This window comes from Panthera tigris, chromosome A3, assembly GCF_018350195.1.
Source record: "Panthera tigris isolate Pti1 chromosome A3, P.tigris_Pti1_mat1.1, whole genome shotgun sequence".
Taxonomy (NCBI): domain Eukaryota; kingdom Metazoa; phylum Chordata; class Mammalia; order Carnivora; family Felidae; genus Panthera; species Panthera tigris.
This window is the reverse complement of record NC_056662.1, coordinates 11177836-11201034: the sequence shown is the minus strand read 5'-3', so window position 1 is coordinate 11201034 and position 23199 is coordinate 11177836. Positions and strand designations below refer to the sequence as shown.

The window sequence follows — 23199 nt, the reverse complement described above, 5'->3', positions numbered from 1 at the left end:
TCTCTCTTAAAAATAAATAAACATTTGGGGCGCCTGGATGGTGCAGTCAGTTAAGCGTCCGACTCTGTTTCGGCTCAGGTCATGATCTCATGGTTCATGAGTTTGATCCCTACATCAGTCTCCATGCTGACAGTGCAGAGCCTGCTTGAGATTCTCTCTCTCCCTCTCTCTCTCTGCCCCTCCCCCCCCACACTCTCTCTGTCTCTCTCTCTCAAAAAAAAAATAAACTTAAAAAGATTTTAAAAACATAAACACTAAAAAAAAATTTTTAAGGAAAAAAAAAAAGAACTGATGTTTCCCAGCAGTGACAGCTGTGTCTCTCAGCCCTTGAGGGGTACACCAGCGTTTCAGGATTGATTACAGGGTGAGGGTGTCCTCGTTACAGTCCCGGGCTGGTTTCACTGGCACCTAAGCCCCTTCTAGAATCCTATGCCTCGTCCACTAAGTGCAAGACCAGGGCTGCCTCCGTCCGTCCTCTTAAAGACATTGTTTCCCAGGTATCCCTGCACCAGATGTGGCTTCAGGACTCCCTTCTCACAGGAGAAACAAGAGTGGAAATAACACTCGAACGTCTGGGTCAGTCTCTCAAAGAAGCTTCTAGCTTTTCCTTCCAGCTGCCTCCCTCCCTGTCTTCCTCTCGGGTGCACTGAGGAGCCTGCTTCAACCTGTGCTCTAAGGTTCCTCGGGGATGGAGACAGAGGGGGTGGGAGGGGGAGAGAGTGAGCATGAGCAGGAAGGGGGGAGGGGAGCAGGGGGGAATAACCAGTTTTATTTGTTTTTTTGTCAAATGTACTTCACCTCTACACTGAGGTACTACCCAAGCCTCAGTTATTTATCTGTCAAATGGGAAAACAATAGACCCTAAATGAGAGAGCAGTGCTGGGAATTCTCTGAGACACCAGGGGAAACATTCGGCACAATGGAGGCAGTGGGTGCCTAATAAATGTTTGCTACCGTTATGATAATCACATCCCATCTGTATCTGCCCTGCGCCCACAGCCTGGAAAACAGTAGGTGCTCAGTAAATACTGAACTGAACGGGACGAGGGAAATACAGCATGTCGTGGGGACTAGAGAAGAGAGAGTTGGGGGAGCCCAAGGGCTCAGCGGGACCTCAAGGGAAGAACAGGATGAAGGGTCGTCCCAAGAAGGGTGTTCTGAATCGGGGGACAGTGAGTCAGGGTGGAGGGGAGGACGCAGTCCAGTCTGTGTGTGATGCTGGGCGGACAGCAAGGAGAAGGCTTGACCGAAACAGAGTGAGGAGACCCTTCCCGCCCTGTGGGAGCCGAGGAGGGGGAGCGGGGAGGAGTGGGTCAGCTCCCAGCTTCACAGACCCGGACGATGACAATCCGGGAGCATCGTGACGGTGCCCGGATAGAAGGTGCCCCCTGAGTGTCTGTTGCTTCCCACCCCTGCTGTAGGAGCTTTAAATAAACATCGATTTTAACCCCATTGCAAGGCAGGGAACCGGAGGCTCAGAGAAGTGACTTGCCCCAGATCACGTGAGTGACAGAGCTGGGACCCAAACCCAAACATGGGCAGATTCCCAGCCCGGGATCTGAACCACCCCTCTGGGGGCAAGGGGCAGGGTTCCCTCAGGGTCCTCAGAATCATCTGGAGGACCCAGGCTCAGACTGCCGAGCCCTCTCAGCAGAGGCCCCAGTCTCAGGTTCAGCAGGTCTGGGGCGAGGCCTGAGAATCTGCATTTCTAACACGTTCCTAGGTGCTGCCAGTGTCGCTGGTCCAAGGACCACGCTTTGAGGACCACCGTCTTAGGGGATTCACTCGGGGCACATCCTCCTGCTGGAAACCCAGGTATGCATCTCCCCGGGAGCCCTTCAGAACTTGCTGCACTTTTGCGGCCCCAAATCAAGGGAACCGGACCCCCCGACTCACTCAAACACTCACAGAGGGGCTTTCTGCGAATCAGGCACCATGGTGGGAGCCGAGGGCCTGGGGTCCTGCCCTCGAAGACTCCCCGTCCCCGGGAAGAGGGGAGGATTGAGGTCTGGAGAGCCAGGCAGGGGGCAGGCAGGACACAGCTTCCAGCTCCTTCGGCAGGCCTGACAAGTTCACTCTGGCGCCCCAAGAGGCTGAACGGGCAGCCAGGCTGTACATCCAGCCCAGCCAGATGTGGCACATTCCACACACAGATACAGACACCTGCTGTTGACTCAGCAGAGAGGAGCTGCCCCGGCCGCCCCTCCGGTTGGGTTCCCTACCCCGGGAATCCTCGCCATGTTACATGCCAACGATCCAGAAATAGCGATCCCCGGCCCTGCCCACGCCCTGAGAACTGGGTCCTAGGGGATGTTGCAGCAAGGAAGGATCGGGGGGAGCAGGGGACTTGCCACGCTGGGAGCTTATGTTGTCTCATGAGACACAAGCTCCTGGTCAACCACCCATGGACAAATCCCAGCCCCGGGGGTCATAGGTACTTAACCTCCTAGAGACGCAGTTTCCTCATTTGTAAAGGGCAGAGAAGAGTGCCTACCCCATAGACCAGTCAAGAGACCATCATTCACTCAACAAACATTTACTGAGCACTTACGGCACACCAACCAGCGTTCAAGGGGCTGGAGGTAAAACAGAGACCAAAGCAAGTAAAAGCTGTGTCCCCGCGAGCTGCCATGCCAGCTGGGGGAGGCGGTGGGACAGCCGGCACAGGCTCTGGAGCTAGGTGCCCGTGTCTCTATTCGGTAACCCCACTTACAAGCTGTGTGGCCTTGGGTAGGTTAACGAACCTCTCTGTGCCTCAGTTTTCGCACCTGTAAAATAGGGCCCGGGGAAAGCGTTGCTGTATGCGTTAATAAATGTAAAGGGGTTTGAGTAGTGCCCGGCAAAGGACAAGGGTTCCGTATGTGTCAAAGTTAAAGAAGACAATAGGAGCGCCTGGGTGGCTCCGTTGGTTGAATCTGACCCTTGACTTCGGCTCAGGTCACGATCTCATGATTTGTGAGTTCGAGCCCTGCGTCGGGCTCTGCACGGACAGTGTAGAGTCTGCTTGGGATTCTCTCTCTCCCTTTCTCTCTGCCCCTCCCCCTGCTCGCGCTCTCTCTCAAACTAAATACATAAATTTAAAATATAAATAAATCAGTAAGATCATAAATATCCAGGCCCTCGAAGGGGCTGCCCTCCCTCCGCCCTCCCCCTGCCTGAGGCCACACCACCCACCTCCTCGAGCAGGCCGTCCACAAAGTTGACATGCCAGGCGGGCAGAGGCGGGCAGGGCTGCAGCCTTCGGAGAGGCGGGTTTCGGACGGGCTCAGGCCCCTGGCAGGTGGGGTGCGCGAGCAACTCTGGGGGGGGGGGTGCAGCGCAGGAGCCCAGCTCACCTGCCAGCTCCCAGGGGTCCCCGGCCCCCGGGGGGTGCGTACCCTCGGCCGGTCCCCGCTGCCATCTACCCGGAGACCTCCTCACCCTCACCGCTGCGGCCGCGCCTGGCTTCACTGGCTCCCGGGGAAGCTCTGAGCTCAGTGCTCTCGTCTGAGGTTCAGCGGGACGGGCACGGTGCCGGGCTGCTGGCTCAGCCGGGGAAGTGCAGCCTTCAGATGGCGAAATCGGGCTGCGTGTCTGGCCCGGTGATACAGCCGCCAGGGCAGAGAGCGAGCTCCGGGGGCGGGTGTCTCACCGGCTCTGGGAGCACTCAGTAAATATTAAACAGCCCCTGGCATGCCAGACAAGCTTCCGGAAGGACACGTGCCACCCGGTGGCCCCAGCCCTCACGTGAGGCCGCCGGGACGGTCTTTCTGCCTGATCGTCGAGGGGAAACACTTTGTCGGAGGCCCGGTGCACGGCCGCTGCAAGTGCGGGACCTGGGGGCAGGCGGGGCTGGGTGTGGCCGGGGGGCAACGATAGGACCAACTGGACACGTTTCGGGCGAGGACTCAGTGGGCCGACGGTGTAAGCTAACCCTGTCTCTATGCCTGGTGGCCCTGGATGGGCGGGCATGATGAGGAACAGAGCAGAGCAGGGAGAGCACCTCCACCATATCCTTTCTCCAACCTCCTTTCCTTGAAAATCAAAGGTTTACTACTTAGTTTTCACACCCCCGCTTCCTCTCAGCAGAGGAATTCCTGAGGTGGTGAGGACCTGGCAGGGGCTCCTAGCTCAAGAGGGTACCCTCCTGACAGCCTGGGGGAGAGGAGACCTGGCTGAGGAGTGACCGGAAGGGCCAAGAGCAGCCACGCCTGTGAATCGGGGCAGAATGGGACAGCATCATTCATAGCAATCATTCACACCTTAGTATAAAATTTCCCCACCAGATAGATCACTTCCTCAGGTGAATTCTTTGATTATGGAATAAAAAGCCATGTCCAGAGTCAAAAGGGTTTCAGGTGCCAGGGCAGGGGCAGAGGTTGGACAAAGGGGACATCAATGAGCTTCAATCCCCGGCTCTCCTATCTGAGGTTATTTTTACCTGCCCTGCCCCAGCCACTGGGTGCCTTGGCAATGTGTCTGTGATTCAGCCTGGTTGGATTACCTGAGAAATAAGGCCAGAAGGTGAGGCCTGAAACCCAATCTAGGCCGTCCGGCCCCAGAGCCAAGGGTCCAGACTCCTGGGAGCCAAGGGTCCAGACTCCTGGGAGCTGGCCAGAGACAGGAAGTTAAAAATAGATGCGCTCTTCCCCATCCTCGTGGGCAGCTTCTTCCTTACCCTTGGAAAAGGGCACTGAGGAGACTAGATGCCACTCAGGGACCTCAGAACCCACCCAGGCTGGTGGCTCCAGAATTCTCCAGAATTCTCAGAGCAGGAGAAGGAGAAGGAGCCACCAGGAGAGTGGCTATTCCGGGATATTTACAGCCATCAAGGTCATCTGTCTTAGACCAGGATGCAGACCTTGCCAGATGTGATCTTGTCTTTGCTGATGGCCAGTGAGCCATAGTGGGACAGGGTCAGACCTCTCTGTCTTCTTCCCACCCAGAGTGCTGACCTCAGGAGTCCTGGGGACACTACCTGGGCAGAGCTCCTGACTGGGGCCTGTGGGAACATTCCCATGGAGGCAGGAAGTCCAGAAGCCCCCGAGGGGCCTGGCAGGGGGAGAGCTGCAGGCAGGACCAGGCACAGAATTCATGAGGCCCAGTGCAAAAGAAAATGCAGGGCCCTTTTTTCAAACCGTAGTAAGGGTTTCTAGATGGCGGGGTGCCTGGGTGGCTCAGCCGGTTAAGCATCCAACTCTTGATCAGCTCAGGTCACGATCTCACAGTTCGTGGGCTGGAGTCCTACATTGGACTCTGTACTGACAATCTAGAGCCTGCTTGGGATTCTCTCCCTCCTCTCTCTCTCTCTGCCCCTCCCCTGCTTGCACTCTCTTTCAAAATATATAAATAAACATTGAGAAAAAAATTGAGAAAAAAAAAAAAAAAGGAATTTCTAGATGGCAACACCAGAGCATTACGTGAGCACAGGGCCCTAGTGAGCACACTGATTGTATACTCACGCAGCTGGCCTTGGCTGCCAGGGTCTGTGAAACCCCCCCTTCAGCGCCCCCCACTGCCAGACCATGGTAACAAAATCCCCATAGTGCCTCTGTGTGAGTTAGAGAAAGGTACCCCACCCTGGGTGGGCCAGCTGCACGCCAGGGCACACAGCTTGGGAGGGTTACATGGACTGGATGGCCCCCTTGGCTGGGTGACCTGTGCAACTGTCTTTAGCAGCCCTGATTACAGACCCCATGGTGTGGGGGGCCTGGTGACGCCCAGAAGAGGCAGCTCAAAAGTGGTTCTGTTAAGGAACATGATCATTCCCTGGCCAGTTGATTTAATCCTTCTCAGCCGCACTTATGGAGTGCCTAATGTATGCCTTCCTTGCGGTGGTATCCACGTTTTCTCCTCTTGGAGGCTGGGCGTCAGAGGGACTGGGTGCTCACTCTCTCTGGGGCTGTGTTTTCCTGTGCTTCAGCTCTTTACTGCCCCCCCCCCCGCCGCCTTGCACCTTGCGTGTCCTTGCTGTGGCTCACAAAGCCCCGCAGGCCTCCCTCTCTCACTTCTATCCCCCAAGACAGCCACACACCCACTTTCTGTGCCTCAAAGCTCATCCCCACCTCGGGACCTTTGCACTGGCTGCCCCTTCCACCTGGAAGACGTCCCCAGCCCTGCATGCTCTCTGCACGTGAACATCAACTTGTCTTCTCTCTGGCCTTAAAGGTGCCCCTGCCTCACTGAGGGCCTCCTCTGAGAGCCCTGCCACCCTCCCACATCCCCGTTTTAATTCCTTCACGTGCCACCAGCTGAATCCATCTGGATTATTGTTGGCTTATGGTTCGCTGCCCTGACGGGAGGGCGGGGCCCGGTTCCGTCCCCAGAGCCCGGGACAGGGCCTGGGCAGAGTAGGTGCTCCATAAATATTTGGAGAACGAATCAGGGATTCCTAAGCACGCTTCCAGCTGAGACCCTCCAGGATTTCAGCCCTGAGACCCACTCCTCCCGGGCACGTGCTGGCACTGAGCGGCCAGGAGACAAGTGGGCGAGCTGGGAGAGCTGGACCTCAGGGACCAGGCATCACTGGGGGGGGGGGGGGGTGAGTGTGCAGCTGAACCCCAGGGAAAGAGCCACAGGAAGGCCCGGTCTGGGGCACGGGTGGTCCACCTCAGGACACGGCAGTGAAGCCAAGGCCCAAAGGAGATTAAGCAGCCCCTGGCCAGGTAAGGAGGAGTCACAGGAGGGGCCAGGTGGAGGGCCCGGAGGAGAGAGTGGCCAGTGTGACAGGGAGCTGTTTGTTAGGCCGCGTGAGGAGTCCAGATTGCATTCTCAGCAGATGGGAACCCCTGGCAGGTTTCGGGCAGGAGAGGGCCGTGACGAGCCCTGGCCAACCCTGCTTGGCTGGGAGTCCTGCCTGTCCCCCACATTTGCGCAGCCAGGCAGATGTTTGGGCCCCTCGGGCTTGGGCCACTCGCGATGCCTGAGGGATTGCCCCACCCCTGGGCGGGCAGCTCCCCAGGCTTGCACAGTGCCCGACATGAAGCCCAGGACCAGTCTGTGGCCCCCAGGAATGGAAACGAACCTTCCTCCTGGGAAGTACCTGCAGCCGAAGGAGACTCGTGGAACAGCCATGAACTCAGGTCCAGTGGGGCAGCCCTGACCCCAGGCCCATCTCTGCTGTTCCTCCTCCTTTGAAAATTTCCTGCAAGCACCTACTGTGTGCCAGCATGTGCCGGCTGCTTGCCTTGTGTCACCTCATCGTACGCTCACGACAACTCTGTCGGGGAGGGACACTCGTGATCCCCATTTCACGGATGAGGAAACCGAGACTCAGAGAGGTGAAGTCACTTGCCCCAGGTCACAGAACTGGGATAGGTGGCCCCACGTCCCATTCTATCAAACAGGAAGAACATTCCATCCTGACCCCGCCCCCAGACTAAGTTCCAGGGCTGAACGAACCAGTCTTGCTGTGTGACCTTGGGTGAGCAGCTCCACCTCTCCGAGCCTGTTTTCTGATCTGCTAAGTGGGCCTGGTGACTTCCAGGACCAACTGCCAGGAGCATGTGAGATGAGACGGCTTCGGGTCTCAAGGAAATTACAGGTTTCTCCCAGCACCAAGTGTCACACACGCACACACACACACACACACGCACACACACTGTCCTGGGCTGCAGACTTGGCATCAGAGAGAGCTTCAGGGTCACAGGCTGCACAAGACGAGCCAGCCCTGTACCCTCCTCACGGGCAGAACTTACGCGATCCTCCGGCTCTGTGCGCTGCTGAAGCCCGCGAAGGAGGCGCTCCGGCCCACGACCCCCACGGCCCCCGCGTCCCCAGAGGACAGGAACCGCAACCTCACCGACATGGCCGTCACCTACAGGGAGAGGACAGGAGAGTCAGCCTCGCACTGCCGCCTGCCGAGTGCGGGTCGCGGCTGGTCCCCCTTCACCGTGGTCCCCAAGGTCCTTACAACAGCCCCACAAAGGGGGCAGCTGGTACTGTCCCCAGCTCACAGATGAAGCTCAGTGAGGCTAGGGAAATGTTCGGGGCTGGCAGCAGGAGCGAGATTCGAACCCAGGTCTCTGTACTCTGTGCTCAGGTTCTTAATGGCTGAGCAATGCTGAGGCTCCGGCAGGGGGGAGTCAGCTCCTCCTGAAACCATACCTGACCTCTTCTCAGCTACTCCTCTCCAGTAACCCTCACCCCCCTCCACAAACACTCATGGAACGCTGTGTGCCAAACACTGTGCTGGAGACACGCACTGAGCAAGACAGGCAGAGTCCTTGCCTTCCAGGGCTCCCGGTCTGGCAGGGAGGCTAATGAGCCACCAGTTATGGTGGGACCCAGGGGGTACTCGACTTAGCCATGGAGGAGGCGATCAACTGCTGAGAAGGAAAGGCTGATAAGGGGAGAAGGAGAAGGGAGAGGGAGGGGAGGGTATCTGAGGCAGAGGGAACAGCATGGGCAAAGGCCCGGGGGTACAGAGGACACGGCGTAATCCAGAAACAGAAAGAAGAGCTGTGGTTTGGGCCGTGACTCCAGGGGAGGCTGGAGAGGCCAGCAGAGTGCAGCTCCTGCGGGGCCTTGGTAACCCCAGGGAGGAGTTTGCCCTTGCAATTGGGCAAGGGTGACTGGGAGCCATGAGAGGGTTTTGAGCAGGGGTGACAAAGCCCAACTCACGTGAGGCCAAGCTGCTGGCATCCAGGCCCTCCAGAATCCCTGGATCCGTTGCCCCATCTCTGATCCAGGCTGCAATGAGGCCAGCCTAGAACCCTGGCTGTCTTTCCTTTTTTCCAAACCGCCTCTAGGTTGGAAAAACGCCACCGTATCCCTCGGGAGTATCGCCAGTGCCTTCCAGCACCGACAGTCGAAGGTTCTTCTGCATATCTGACCTGAATCTCTGCTGCTGCGTTGCTCCTCGGCCAGGGTGGAGACAGTCCGAGGATTCCAGGGACCCCACTGCCGAAGCCAAGCCTCTAAAAAAGCTCCACTGCACCACCTCCCTCGTATCGCTGCTTGGTAAGGCCCCTGCCTCCCAACATCCGTCCACCTGCCAGAGTCCACGCCTTTGCTCAGGGCTGGGCCTCTCCCTGGAATAACGTTCTCTTTCGAGCCACATCTGTCCAGCGTCCCGTCCTGCATTTTATGTGTGGTCAGCCCCCACCATAGGCTCCAGGGCCCCCCTGGCAGATCCGTGCGGCCCCCACAAGACTTCCCCTCCTCCTAGGCTCCCCCCATCCCCACCCCACACTGTGCTGTACATCGCGCTGAGGACTGGAAACCGAAAGGCCAGACCTGCGCTCAGACCCCAGCTGTGCCACTCGCCAGCTCCGGGCCCCGGCGGTCACGTTTGCAAAGCGGAAAGTCAGAGAAGGACCAAGGAGACCGTGCGCTGAGGGTGCACAACACAGAAGGGAAAGAGCTGGTTGTCTCTGTGCCGTTGGCCGACAGAGGCCCCCGCCCCGCAGGGGGCTACAGAGGCGGACGAGCCCGGGGAGCGCCCTCCAGCCCTGCAGGGGGAAGCTGGCGAGTGTTTGCTGAGCACCCACTGTGTGGCAAGCCCCAGCACCAAGGACTGTCACATGCTGTGGGTCCATGAACAGCGGCCCTGACGGGAGCCACCGTCTGTTGAGTGCCGTTACTAAGTCAGCCCTGCGCTAAATGTCTCACGGAAATTATCTTAGCAAATCTACGCAGCCCCTGAGGCCTGGGAGCTGTTGCTGACCTACTTGGATAGATGGCGGCATGAGACCCAGAGAGGGGACGAGACTGGCCCAAGAAGCCCGCGTGGAAGCAATGAGACAAGTTCGGAACCTGAGTGCGAGTGGCTGCAGACGCCATCACTTCTGACTGTGCGCAGTCAGACGTCCCCGTCCCGCCTCTAGATGTCCCAGCCCCACAGGGAGGTCCCCACGCTCCCCGCCTGTGCCAGGCTGCTGCCAGCCTGGATCAACCCCCCAAGCGTCAATCGTTACTTTCTTGGGAATTTTGGTAGCTTGAAATCAGCCACGGCAGGAATGTGTACACCCTGGATGTCGGCAAGTGCTACAAATTTGGGCTTTTTTTGTGGTTTTTTTTCCCCTGCAGGTTAGTGAGCATCTATCTGTACACCATTGCCCCACCACTAGCGGTGTGTGCTCAGGGTGGCACCGGGGACCTTCTCGAACTCTTGAGAGCCCCCAGCCAAGCTGGGCAAGGGAATAAGGGGGTAACAGGGAGGGAGATCACTGGGGTCACTGGTTGCAAAGAATACTCTGGTGCCAGCCTGGGGACTGGGGGCTGGGGACTGGGGGCTGGGGGCTCGGGGCTGGGGGCTGGGGACTGGGAGCTGGGGGCTTGGGGCTGGGGACTGGGGACTAGGGGCTGGGGGCTGAGGGCTGGGGACTGGTGGCTGCGGGCTGGGGGCTGAGGACTGGGGACTAGGGGCTGCGGGCTGGGGGCTGGGGACTGCGGGCTGGGGGCTGAGGGCTGGGGACTGGGGGCTGCGGGCTGGGGACTGCGGGCTGGGGGCTGGGGACTGGAGGCTGCGGGCTGGGGACTGGGGGCTGTGGGCTGGAGGCTGTGGGCTGGGGGCTGCGGACTGGGGGCTGCGGGCTGGGGGCTTCGGGCTGGGGACTGGGAACTGCGGGCTGGGGGCTGGGGACTGGTGGCTGCGGGCTGGGGGCTGAGGACTGGGGACTAGGGGCTGCGGGCTGGGGGCTGGGGACTGCGGGCTGGGGGCTGAGGGCTGGGGACTGGGGGCTGCGGGCTGGGGGCTGGGGACTGGAGGCTGTGGGCTGGGGACTGGAGGCTGGGGCCTGGAGGCTGGGGGCTGCGGGCTGGGGGCTGGGGACTGGGGGCTGTGGGCTGGGGGCTGCAGGCTGGGGACTGGGGGCTGCGGGCTGGGGACTAGGGGCTGGGGGCTGAGGGCTGGGGACTGGAGGCTGTGGGCTGGGGGCTGCAGGCTGGGGACTGGGGGCTGCGGGCTGGGGACTAGGGGCTGGGGGCTGAGGGCTGGGGACTGGTGGCTGCGGGCTGGGGGCTGAGGACTGGGGACTAGGGGCTGCGGGCTGGGGGCTGGGGACTGCGGGCTGGGGGCTGAGGGCTGGGGACTGGGGGCTGCGGGCTGGGGACTGCGGGCTGGGGGCTGGGGACTGGAGGCTGCGGGCTGGGGACTGGGGGCTGTGGGCTGGAGGCTGTGGGCTGGGGGCTGCGGGCTGGGGGCTGCGGGCTGGGGGCTTCGGGCTGGGGACTGGGAACTGCGGGCTGGGGGCTGGGGACTGGTGGCTGTGGGCTGGGGGCTGGGGACTGGTGGCTGCGGGCTGGGGGCTGAGGACTGGGGACTAGGGGCTGCGGGCTGGGGGCTGGGGACTGCGGGCTGGGGGCTGAGGGCTGGGGACTGGGGGCTGCGGGCTGGGGGCTGGGGACTGGAGGCTGTGGGCTGGGGACTGGAGGCTGGGGCCTGGAGGCTGGGGGCTGCGGGCTGGGGGCTGGGGGCTGGGGACTGGGGGCTGCGGGCTGTGGACTGGGGACTGGGGGCTGCGGGCTGCGGACTGGGGTTGGGGGCTGGGGACTGGAGGCTGTGGGCTGGGGGCTGCAGGCTGGGGACTGGGGGCTGCGGGCTGGGGACTAGGGGCTGGGGGCTGAGGGCTGGGGACTGGTGGCTGCGGGCTGGGGGCTGAGGACTGGGGACTAGGTGCTGCAGGCTGGGGGCTGGGGACTGCGGGCTGGGGGCTGGGGACTGGAGGCTGTAGGCTGGGGGCTGCAGGCTGGGGACTGGGGGCTGCGGCCTGGGGACTGGAGGCTGGGGGCTGCGGGCTGGGGACTGGGGGCTGCGGGCTGGGGACTAGAGCCTGGGGGCTGCCGGCTGGAACACCCTTCCCCTACCTTCCCTGCTCCATCAGTTACAGTAGACTGCGGATGGCAACTTCTCTGCTCCCCCATCAGACAGAGAGGGACCTGCAGGAGGGGCTAGAGTGTTCTCTGGTGCTTGGAAGATTCACAGCACATCCTTATGGGACCAGAAACAGTGCCTAAAAGGCTGGGCCTACTGCTGCCACCGTACCAGGCTGTGCAGCCCATGGTGCCAGATAAGTGGAAGCCTCAGGCTAAGGATAGAGATAAGGATGGGGATAAGAATTTCCACTAAGTGCTAGATTCCAAGGCAGAGGCTGACAAACATTTTCTGTAAAGGACCAGATGCCAAAGTTTTTGGCTTTGCAGGCCATATACTCTTTTAAATACCCACAACTATTTACCTCTATTGTTTTAGAGCAAAAGCAGCCACAGACATTATGTAAATGATGAGCATGGCCACGTTCCCATAAAACAGTACTTACAGCTATTAATGGTTGACCCGTGGGTGCCCAGCACCCTCCGTGCTACCGACTCTAAGGGCTTAAAATCTGATTTAATTCTCCCGACATTATATCAGGTAAACACGATTATTATCCATAATCATTTTGCAGATAAAGCAACCGAGGCTAGAGAGCAGAGGAAACGACTCATCCAAGGTCACACAGGTAGGAAACAACAGAGTTGGGATTTGGACCCGGGCATAACGGGCCTTAAAAGCCTGGTCACTTCATTCAAGGTGGCACCTGTTCCCCGGGGGGCTGTGCTGAGGACATGTCCCCACCCAAGAGCCAGACCCAGGCTGAATGGAAGCAGGTCATGAAAGGGACCTGCCAAGCTAGAAGCCTAGCATTGGGGGTGGCCAAGAAAAATCAACCCCATCCCCTGCAGGCTTCAGGGTGTGGGAGCCCGGGTCCCCGGGGGCTTCTGGGGACCAGCATCAGTTCCCAATCAGCTCAGCTGCTCCAAAAGGGAGGCCAGCGGCCACCCCCAGCCTCCCCCACAGGCCCTGATGGGGTTAATCCTGGCTGTTGACTGGTTGGCCCCCTGAGATCTCACCCAGCTGGGTTTCTTGCTGCAAAAACATCTCTCTTCTGGTAGACGGGCTGGGACGGCCAGGCTGAGACCCTTAAGATCTCAGGAGCCTTCACTGGGCAGCCCCTGACAAGACCCCGTAAATGTTGGTCACTTTCGACCAAGGCTGATATTCTCAACGTTTAATCAGTGACCCAGCAGGGGCACTGACCACTCTGAACAGAGGTCGGCACTCAGAGGCTCAGGACAGCCCTGGATATAGCTGGCACTCTGCGGGGCAAGAGAGATAAGCCAGAGACCTCGCTGGACCCCTGAGCAGAGGAGAGAGGCACAGAAGTCATGCAGGTCCCAAACCTTTGGTGTCAGACAGGACCGCCTCGTCCCCGTGCGTCCCTCGCTGCCTCTCGCTGGCTTGGTACCCTGGGGCAGCACCCGCTTAGACGGATGGCTTGGACACAGCTGGTGAGTGCAGCAGGGGCCAGGACACCTGGAGGGGCTTCTCACACAGCCAGCGGCTCCCCAGACACTGGGACCATCGTCCGGGACCTCCTCCCCGAGGCGCGGCTGGAGGGAGCCTGAGCCCACTCCGCTAAATCTGGCCAGCTCACTGCTGGCCAGAACCGCCCGCCAGCCCAGGGAACCTACAATTTCACCTCATTTGGAGGTGATGCTTCTAAATTTAGCGGTGTGGGCTCTCAGGGCTGGGTGGCTTTTATGCCTGAGTCCCTCACTTAGGGCTCTTTTATATCCGCTCAAATGCCAGGCAGGGCTTAGTTTGCTTATAGGAGTTTCCAAAATAGTCCCTTTGGTTTAGCACGAAAGGAAATGGTAAAATAGCCCAGGATGAGGAATGTGAGTTTATACCTAAGAGGGATGGGCGACCCGCCGAGGCCGCTCTGGGAACCAGACTACTGTCTACACCAGATGGAGGGCAACTCCCTCGTTTCACCGGCGAGCACGCCCAGAGTGGTCACGTGACTTGCGCGGATCACCCAGAGGTGAATGGAAGGGCCAGAAGAATCCACGCCCCTCCCCCCTGCCAGCTCCGCGGCTGCAGACACCTCCAGGCCCCTGCCCAGGCCGTGTCCTCTCCCTCCCTGGCACGCTCTTCCCCCAGGTCTCCCGGGAGGATCCCTCCCGGCTTGAGACCCCGGCAGAAAGGTCACCGCCTCAGAGAGGGCCTCTCTGGTGCCCCCTGGCGACAGCGGCCTCACTCTTCACCCAGTTTCAAATCCTGCAGAGGACTCACTGCCGTCCCAAATTGTCTTGTCAAGGTGCTTGGCAATTGTGTGGCCCTCACAGGGGTCCCAAGCTCCGTGGGGACCGGGACTTTTTGGTCTTGCTCACAGCCGTGTGTCCCAGGGCCTCACCAAGTAGGGGACCCCAGTAAGTACTGGTCCGTAAGTGATTGCTTGAATAACTGAACGATTGAAGGCCATCTCTTCAGACCTGTGTCTAGGGCTCACTTACTTGATTTGTTCATTCAACACACGCACATATCGAGTGCCTACTGAATGCAGGCACTGGGCATACGGCTGTGAACTAGTCCAGTGGGAGACAGGAATTAGGGTATGAGGCTGGACTGTGATGGGGAACTAGAGGCGTGGGGGGCAGACAAGGATCCCTCACCCAGCCAAAGGGGAGTGACCGGGGAGACCCCCTGGGGGAAGCGATATGTTGAAATCTAAAGGAGGGGGAAGAATTGGCAGGGGGAGAGAATGGGATGGAAGAGTGTGCCAGGTGTTGGGAACAGCATGTGCAAAGGCTCAGAGATAGGGTCAACTAGATGAAATGCAATTAGATGAACTTAGTACAGTGTGTGTGGCTAGAGCATCAGGTACAAAAGAGGATCCCTGAGGGGCTGAGTGCGGACCAGGCCTCTATGGGGACGGGGGTTTAAGCTGCATCCAGGGAGAAGTAGGCAGGACAGGCCTCCAGCACCCTCTGGATTTGGTAATGGCGCCCTTGAGTTCGTTCACTTACTGAATATGCCCTACTGCACACCTGATCAGACAGTGCTGTGTCTCCGTAGACGATGAATGAGTGCCTGCTGCATGCCAGGCCGTCAAACCCCGCACCTCCGTCCAGGAGCTAGGGGCAGTCACACTGGAGATGCCTCTGTCCCTTTGGCCCAAGGCCCATGTCTCCTGGGCCAGCACTGACTGCCGTCTGGGGGAAGCTCAGATACCCTGTACGGCCTACACCAGCTTGACCTGGGTTTTTGCCCTCTGCACTCGATCCCTCACCCACCCACCCCTTGCTTCCGCCACAGACAAGACCCAGACATTTGATGGTCCCTGAGAGGGAAAATCCCACGGCCGAGCCACAGAGGACAGAAGCCACGTTAGCTCTGACACCCGCCAACTCGGGCTCCCCTTCTCTCTGGGAGCCCCTGGGGCCCCGCCCCTACCAGATGCTTTCAGATGCTTCTCTACCCGCTGCAAGGAATCTGCTCACCTCTCCCGAGCCAGGGAAGTGTGCCCAGGGGATCTCTGCATATGATCTGGAACAAGTTCCCTCCTCTCTGAGCCTCTGTCTCCTTGTCTGTAAAGGGGGAGGGCTGGGCTAGAATTCGGGGTCCCCCAAGCGCAGGCCCATCTGAGCCAGGTGAGGAATGCATAGTAGAGACCGTGATTCACCTGGCAGGAGAGTCATTCTTGCCTTCGCCCCCTTTCTCTCCTGGCTCCCCAGCCATCTGACACTTGTCCCCCCCCCTTCAGCCGAGTTCAGAGCTGGCGCCAGGCACACGCTCAGATCGCATCAGGTGTTTTGTTGCCTTTCTTTTAAGGTAAACTTCCGTTTAGAGCAAACCGTCTTGTGTACGATATAGAGTGGTTTTCTTTAAGTGAAAGAGTGATGGATTTGAAGGATGCTTGGTTTAAGTAGGCAGGTAGGAACCCAGCTTCTTGGAAGCCCACGTTTCTGGGTCCCACCGTGGAAGTGGGACCGGGGGGGGGAGGGGAGGGGCACACCTAGGTGTGCCCCTGCAGATGGCCTGACGGAGTCAGATGAGCAGACAGCACCGGTTTCTAGTGGAAAAGAAGAGGAAGCAGCATCTTGGGGAGCCCTCCCTGTCCCCCCAGAATTCATTGTCCCAGGGCTGCAGGGCAAGTGGAAACTGCCTGGAGGGTCAAGACGAGGCATGGGGGTCGGGACCCAGGATCCAAGAGGGCCCCTTGCCTCAGTTTATCACACAGTCTACAGTCCCCTGTGACCTTCCTGCCCAGGGCAGCCCTGGGAGGTGTCCACGACCCGCCCCAGCTCAGGCCGGGAGGCACAAGAGGACCAGTCACGTGAGTGGACAGATAGGCTATCTCATCAGGCTTCACGGCGCACCTGTGACCATCTCACAGCTGAAAACCCTGCGCGAGGCCACCAACGGCCAAGTGCGAGGGAGCCCAAAGGGCTCAGCCATACGGAGGAAATTTCCGTGGCAGGAGTCAGGAATATGGTTTTGAGGAATAATGACACGGGAAGATAGAAGATGTTGAAAGTAAGATGTTGAGCACAAGAGACCAAGATGTCAATGATACACGACACGCTCTCCGTTTTATTTCTCCATCAGTGCCTTACCAGCGTCCTACTGTGGGCACGCATTCCCTCACAAGCAGAAAAAAAAGAAAAAAGTTGATTTGAAGAAAACAGAAAGATTGGTCACGTGTCCCTGGTTGCACAGTAATCAAGCTGCCAAGTGGGCTCCGACCTAGAGAATGATGCTTTTCAGGATGAAGCTGGGGTCACAAGAGATGCTTTTCTCTTAAAAAAGAAAGAAAGAAGGAAAAACAAACTTTTAAAGGTCCACGAATATCGTCTACACTCCCAGCTAACGCCAGGAGGCTTTTGCGAGGTAAAGATGACTCATGAATCTCTGTGAAATATCCAGAGGGTGTTTTGATTTAAATGCCCCCCCCTCAGCGCTCTGAGCTCACCGGACGTCACCGCGGGGGGTGGAGGGGGGTCGCCCGGAAGAGACAGCACCCCTTTGGGGACAGGGCCTCCTGGGGCCGCCGTGGGGGCGGGGGAGCGTGGAGCCTGTGGAGCTGGGGGCACGTGGCTGGAAAGACGGAGCCCCGATGCGGGATAACAGAGATCGGGGGGCAGCCAGACCCCTTCTCACACAGGTGGGGCGGGAGAGACTGAGCCAGAGGCACGGTGCAGACGGACCCCTCCCGGCAGGTGGGGGTGAGGCCACACCGTGGTCACGGTGCTTGGCCAAGTGCCTCTGTTTGACGCTAAAGAGGGAACCCAGCAATATTGCTGATGAGAACCGGCTTCTGCCACGTTCTGCGCTAAGAACCAGCTCCTTTCATTCCTGGTCCCCGGCAGGCCTGGCCTCGGCTTCGCTCTGAGCGGCACCCCCTTACCGCGTGCCGGACGCTGGGCCGAGAGCTGGACACGGCACGTCTCCCCCACAGCACGCCTCTGAGGTGGGCGCTCTTCCCACCCCCGTTTTACAGACTGAGAAACTGAGGCTCGTAGAGCTGAGGTGGCCAGAACTAGCAAGTGGCAGCGTCCCATCTTCGACATCTCGCCTTAAAACACTTGCGTGTGGGCAGTGTGACACAGGTGTGCGTGCCCCTCATCCACGTCCTAGGGGTGACCGAGCAACACGTGTGGGACCCCCATCAGAAGCCCTCACTCCAGAGTGGTTACGGGAGGGTCTCAGGCAGAGCTCCACTGACACTTTGGGCCAGAGCATTCTTGGCCGGGGCGGGGGGATGGGGGGGTACCCTGTGTATTTAACCCCTGGACACCAGGAGCACCACGCCCTCCAATGGTGACAACCAAGAGCGCCCACAGACACTGCCACGTGTCCCCTGGGTGGCAGAATCACCTCCAGTGGGAGCCACTGGGTTAAAGCAGCTCTTCAACTCTTGAGGGTTCGTGAATTAGCGTCGCGGGCATTCGGGGTAATTTTCACGGGTGAGAGTGGAGGCGTTGAAGGCGCGACCTTCCGTGGGTGGCAAATACTTCCCCCCTCGCATGAATGGGGGGTAGGAATCTGGGGGGCCCAGCAGCCCAGCATCTTCAGAAGGGGCCCCGGGGCTGCAGCTCCCATGGGGCCTGTGCCAGCCCAGCCCCCGCACGCACGCACCTGCACACTCACACCAGGATGCGGACAAGGGCCTGGAGCCTCAGAGCGGGGGCTGGAGCTCGGAGAAGAGGTTGGTGGCCCCTCGGGGTGTTTGCTGTCAACATCAGAGTTCTGAATGACACCTGCCTTCCTCGCAACCCCCGCCCGGCAGCGAACAGAGACCCTAAGGCAACCTGCTCATTTTGTCCCAAAGCACCCGACCATTGATGAACACACACTGGTTTGGGGCCACTTAGCACAGGCAGGACTTGGATTCAAACCCAAGGGCCGCCTCGGTCACCCACTCCGCTTCGGGCACTGGATGATCTGCCCGAATTCTCCACGGTCGGGGACACAGACGCTCCCTGCTACTCACCCGCACAGCTGGACATCGGAGCCACCTCTCCTAAACCGTCAGGACAGAGAAAGAACGCCATTCCCAACTGCTGTCTCTGCTCACCTCTGCAGTTAGGTTCCTTTCCCAGAGCACCGGGGACTCGTGCACGGGGCCCACGAAAATGGGTGGATTACTTTTAAAATCAGAAGATAAGAAATGAACTTTCAGGGGCGCCTGGGTGGCTCAGTCGGTTAAGTGTCCAACTGGTTGTTTATTTGTTTGTTTGTTTTTTAGCGTCCAGCTCTTGATTTCGGCTCAGGTCGTGATCTCCAGGTTCATGAGATCGAGTCCTGCGTTGGGCTCTGTGCTGGCAGCATGGAGTCTGCTTGGGATTCTCTCTCCCTCTCTCTGTGCCCCTGCCCTTCTTTCTCTCCCTCTGTCTCTGTCTCAAAATAAGTAAATAAACTTAAAAAAAAACTGCCTTGAAAAAAAAAGAAATGAATGTTTAGGTTAAACAGAATGTTTTATATTATAGTGTATATGTGTTACTATTTCTATATTAATAGCGTGTATTTTACCCATCCTTAGGCCAATTCAGTGGTAAATACACTATTTAATATTTCTTATACAGGAAGAGTCCTGTGAAGGCCAAGGTGCTGGGGACTCAAGAAAGTCGCCACGGGCCCTGCCCTTTGCCCTCTGCTCGCCCTCCTTCGAACCTGTCTGACTCCAGAACGATCCTGCCATCTCCAGCCCACAGGCTCCCTCCCCAGCTCCTTCCCACCCACACCTTTATTTTACAGATGCAGCGAGCCCATCTCTCCTCCCTCCCCCTGCTCAGGTTTACCCTCCACTCTCCCTGCTCCTCCCGCCCAGGCAGAGGGGCTGAGAGAGCAGCCAGGCGGGGCCTTACACTTGACCTCGATATGCTCCTTTGACCCTCACCAAAACGTGATGCCGTAGGTTCCACTTTGTCCTGTTCTGGCCCTTGGGATCTGGAAGGTCAAACCCAGGCAGCCTGGCTTCCAGGTCAGCCTCTTATCCACAGGCCCTAACTGCCAGGTTTCTGGAGTGGACAGGGGCCCGGCTGACGTCACGGAGCCTCTGGGCCACCACCACCCCCAGTCTCCCACTGAGCACTGTTTAGATTCTCCTCTTCTTATCAACTTGGATCCCTCCCTTCTCCCACCTCACTCGGAGTGTTGTTTTAGGGGGGGGGGTGGGCAAGTGGGCTTTTCACCCTCCTTTCCCTGGTTCCTCATGAGATCGAGTATTTCTATATGCTCATTATCTTTAGAATCTCCTCTTCTCCACTTCTCAGTTCATAATCCTTTATCCAGCTACCTAGCTATTCTTAGTGACTCTTTGAGTTTTCTCCCAGCCCCTCACGTGCTTTTTAACTTGTTCCTAATGGTGTGTGTGTGTGTGTGTGTGTGTGTGTGTGTGACAGAAGCTTCAAATATTTATGTGACCAGATCTGTCAACATTGTCCTTCTATGTTTTAAGACTTTGGAACTTTCTTTCTCCACCTCTAAGATTAAGTTTCTACTCTCTAGACCACTGAAGTCTAGCTCCCTGGGTGAGAATTGTGTCTCCCTCACCAGGCTGTAAAGCCCTCAAGAGAATCTCCCTCCTCCATAGAGGCCCTTGGCCAAGAGCTTTCACTGTCTGCTCTGCTTCTCAGAAACACCCTGAATCCGTCCCCTCCTTTGCATCCCCCTCCCCCTGGGCCAAGCCCCCATCACCCCTCTGCCTCCACCTCACCCTCTGCCTCCACCTGAAAATGTCCATCAGGTTTCTTACACCCCTCCCCAGGCTTGCAGCTTCTGGACACATCTAACTAAAATCTCACCCCCGGAACTGCGCCCACAAAGCTCTGAAGAGGCACCCGCCTGCAGAGAGGCCTCGTTCAGCAGTGCCTAAGGATGGAACCCAGATCGGGATGGTCAGGAGCTCCCTACGCACTGCCCAGGAAGACAAGAGCACCTGTTGTGCCCCTTTCGCGCCCTAAAAAATTAATCACAACTGGGGCTTGTCCTAGAAAAGGCAGGGGGTAGGTTGGGGGTGGGGTGGGGGAAGACTTTCAAAGCCTTGACACTCACCATCCCTCCTTTTTCCACCCATTCCCACCCAGCCTGGAGGGCAGGCGGGACGAGTTGTCATCCCCCCACCCTGTTGACAACTGCAGTGCTGCGGCTCAGAGGGGGCAAAGGGTTTTGCCAAACTCACACAGCCGGGGCGGGGTGGGCAGGGGGGAAATACTGGCATTCAAACACATTTTGAGCACTTAAGTGGTGACAGGTGAGGAGCTAGGCTGCACAGGGACCACACTGGAGGACCCTGGGTGGGTGAGGGGCTGTAACTGAGGAGCCCGGTGAGTATGAACATTTCAAGCCCCCCCACTGCGGTTGTTCACGTGTCTTCTATACCCCACAGTTTCCTGTAACCCCAGTCCCTGCGTCTGGTTGAGATGCATGGCCCAGCGGTGCAGAGTCAGCCTCCTGGATGCCCGAGCTCCCCCGCCAGCGGGTCCCGGGACTCCTGTGCAGGCGCGTGGGCTGGTGGACGGGGACTGTTTGCTGATGGAGGCTGTTAACAGCACCGGAAATGGTCAAGGGTTCAACGAGAGATGAGCCATCTGGTCATCCCAAGGTAAACAGTTTATAAGAGACAAAGCAAGCCAGCCTGCCGTTTTGGTTTTTCTTTCGACGGTGCCATGTGCACTTTCCTTTTCCCCCTGGTACCAACTGCAGAGACAGGCTGTCCCAGGCCCCCTGACCCCAGCTCAGTGCCACCCTGGGACAGGGAGGCAGGAAAAGTCAGATGTTTTCACAACTTTTCTTGCCCCGTTCTCAGTACTGAGTGACTTTATGCCAGGTGGTTAACCCACAGTGTAAGGAGATTGGATTTCCTCCCAAAGGAACAGGCTTATTTTCTAGAACCCAAAGCCTTCAGTTTCAAGAATCTTCAGCCTTAAATCCATTTCCTGTTGGAAAAAGACCCCTACTGGTCTCCCCAGGTATTGCAGCCCTGCTCTACCAGCCACTAAAAATGCCCACAGAAAAAGAAGAGAGGGGCTCTGTTCACAGAGAAGCCAGTGGATTCTCAGGCATACAGGATATGTATGTGGCTTAACAGCCTGAAATAAACAGTTTGTGCTGGAATTGTAATCCTGGAGTTTCCAAAAGTGTTGCAAAACCCTCCAGGCAGACTCTGGAGTTTGTGTACTACAAGCTGTTTATCAATTAATTCCTTCTTTGCCAAACATTCCTGCTTGGCCTATTGGGAGATGAGTTTGGTGGGAACGCATCTCCAATTTTGTAATGAAAATCACCAGGGAAAGCGGGCTCATGTTACAGAAGATGTAGCTGGAACAGGTGGTTCCCATAAGGACAAGGATAGTCCTAAGTTTTGAGCTCGTGTAATAAAGAAGGGTGATATCTGGGGACTAGGAGTTGGGGACCCTGCAATAACCCAGGAGATATACATCCACAGATCCACAGGGAGGGTGATGATTATAAGTCTTGAGGTCCAAAAAAAACAAGTTCAAGTTCAGACTTTGCCTCTTTCTGGCTCTGTGACTTACCCTCTGAACCTTGGTTTCCTCATCTATAAAATCATCGACATTACCTTACATTACTCCTTTTACAGTTTTCTCTTTATTAAAAGGAAAAACCAAACTATAACTTATAGCTTTTTTTAAAGTTTATTTATTTATTTATTTATTTATTTATTTATTTATTTATTTTTGAGAGGGGATGGGCAGGGGCAGAGAGAGAGAGAGAGAGAGAGAGAATCCCAAGCAGGCTCTGTGCTGTCAGTTCAGGGCTCAAACTCACGAACTGCAAGGTCATGCCCTGAGCCTAAATCAATAGGCCTAAATCAGAGGCCTAATCGACTGAGCCACCCAGACGCCCTGATTTATAGCTTTGTCTACTGCTTTGTGCCACAGGGTTAGAGACCTGAGGAAGTGTATTAGTTTTCTGTGGCTGCTGTAACAAAGGACCATAAAGCAGGTAGCTTAAAACAACAGAAATGTATGGTCTCTTCTGGAAGCCAGAAGTCCAAAATCAAGGTGTCGGCAGGGCCCTGTCCCCTCTAAAGTCTCTAGGAAATGGTCCTTCCTTGCCTCTCCCAGCTGTTACTGGTGGTCGTCTGTCCTTGGGCCTTCTTGGCTTCTAGCCACACCTCTCCAGTCTCTGCCTCTTGGGTCACGTGACCTCCTCCCAGGGGTCTCTGCCTTCACAAGGCATCTCCCTCTTGTTCTAAGCACACGGTCACTGGACTGGGGCCCACCCTAGTGACCTCATCTTAACTTGATTACATCTGCAAAGACCCTATTTCCAAAGAAAGTCACATGCATCGGTACAAGGGGATAAGACTTCAGCAGATCTTTTGGGGCGGTGGGGGGGGGGACACACTTCAACCACAATGGGTAGAAAACACTTTGTTTAATGCAGCAGGCTAAGGGGATTCTAGATGTGTCAAGATGGGCCCCAAGCATTGGTGGGTGGGAGAAAAAACACTAGTTCAGTATGAGAAAACACAGAAATGTGCTTGTTGGTGACTGACAGCTGGAGAAGGGGAGGGCTTTGGGGGATGGGAGGGAATGAGACATGAAATTCTCCAGGCAATGAAATTTTGGGATGGGGATTCTGAAATTTACTTCCAAGTGTGCTCCCCCTGGCTTCCCATTACCCCGAATTCTGTAGACTTTCTCTCCTCCTGATGGCAGGCACCCCTTTTTCCTTCTGAGGACTTAGTTGCTTGTTTAAATATTTATTTATGGGAGGGGAGAGCGCAAGTGGGGGAGGGGCAGAGAGAGGGGGACAGAGGATCTGAAGCGGGCTCTGCACTGACAGGCTGACGACAGCGAGCCTGATGTGGGGCTCGAACTCATGAACCACGAGATCATGACCTGAGCCGAAGTCAGAGGCTGCACAGACTGAGCCATCCAGGCCCCGTGAGGACGTAGTTTTTGCCCATTTACTGTATTCCA

At 57.5% G+C, this 23199-nt stretch overlaps 1 protein-coding gene across 1 annotated transcript in view; it reads right to left on the bottom strand.

Annotated features, from left to right (window-relative positions):
* Positions 1-23199, bottom strand: part of RIPOR3 (RIPOR family member 3) — a 74787-nt gene that overhangs the window by 23240 nt on the left and 28348 nt on the right. Inside the window, exon 2 of the mRNA XM_042980162.1 lies at positions 7677-7795. Coding sequence (XP_042836096.1) covers positions 7677-7795 — 119 coding nt within the window. The remainder of the gene's footprint in view (positions 1-7676; positions 7796-23199) is intronic.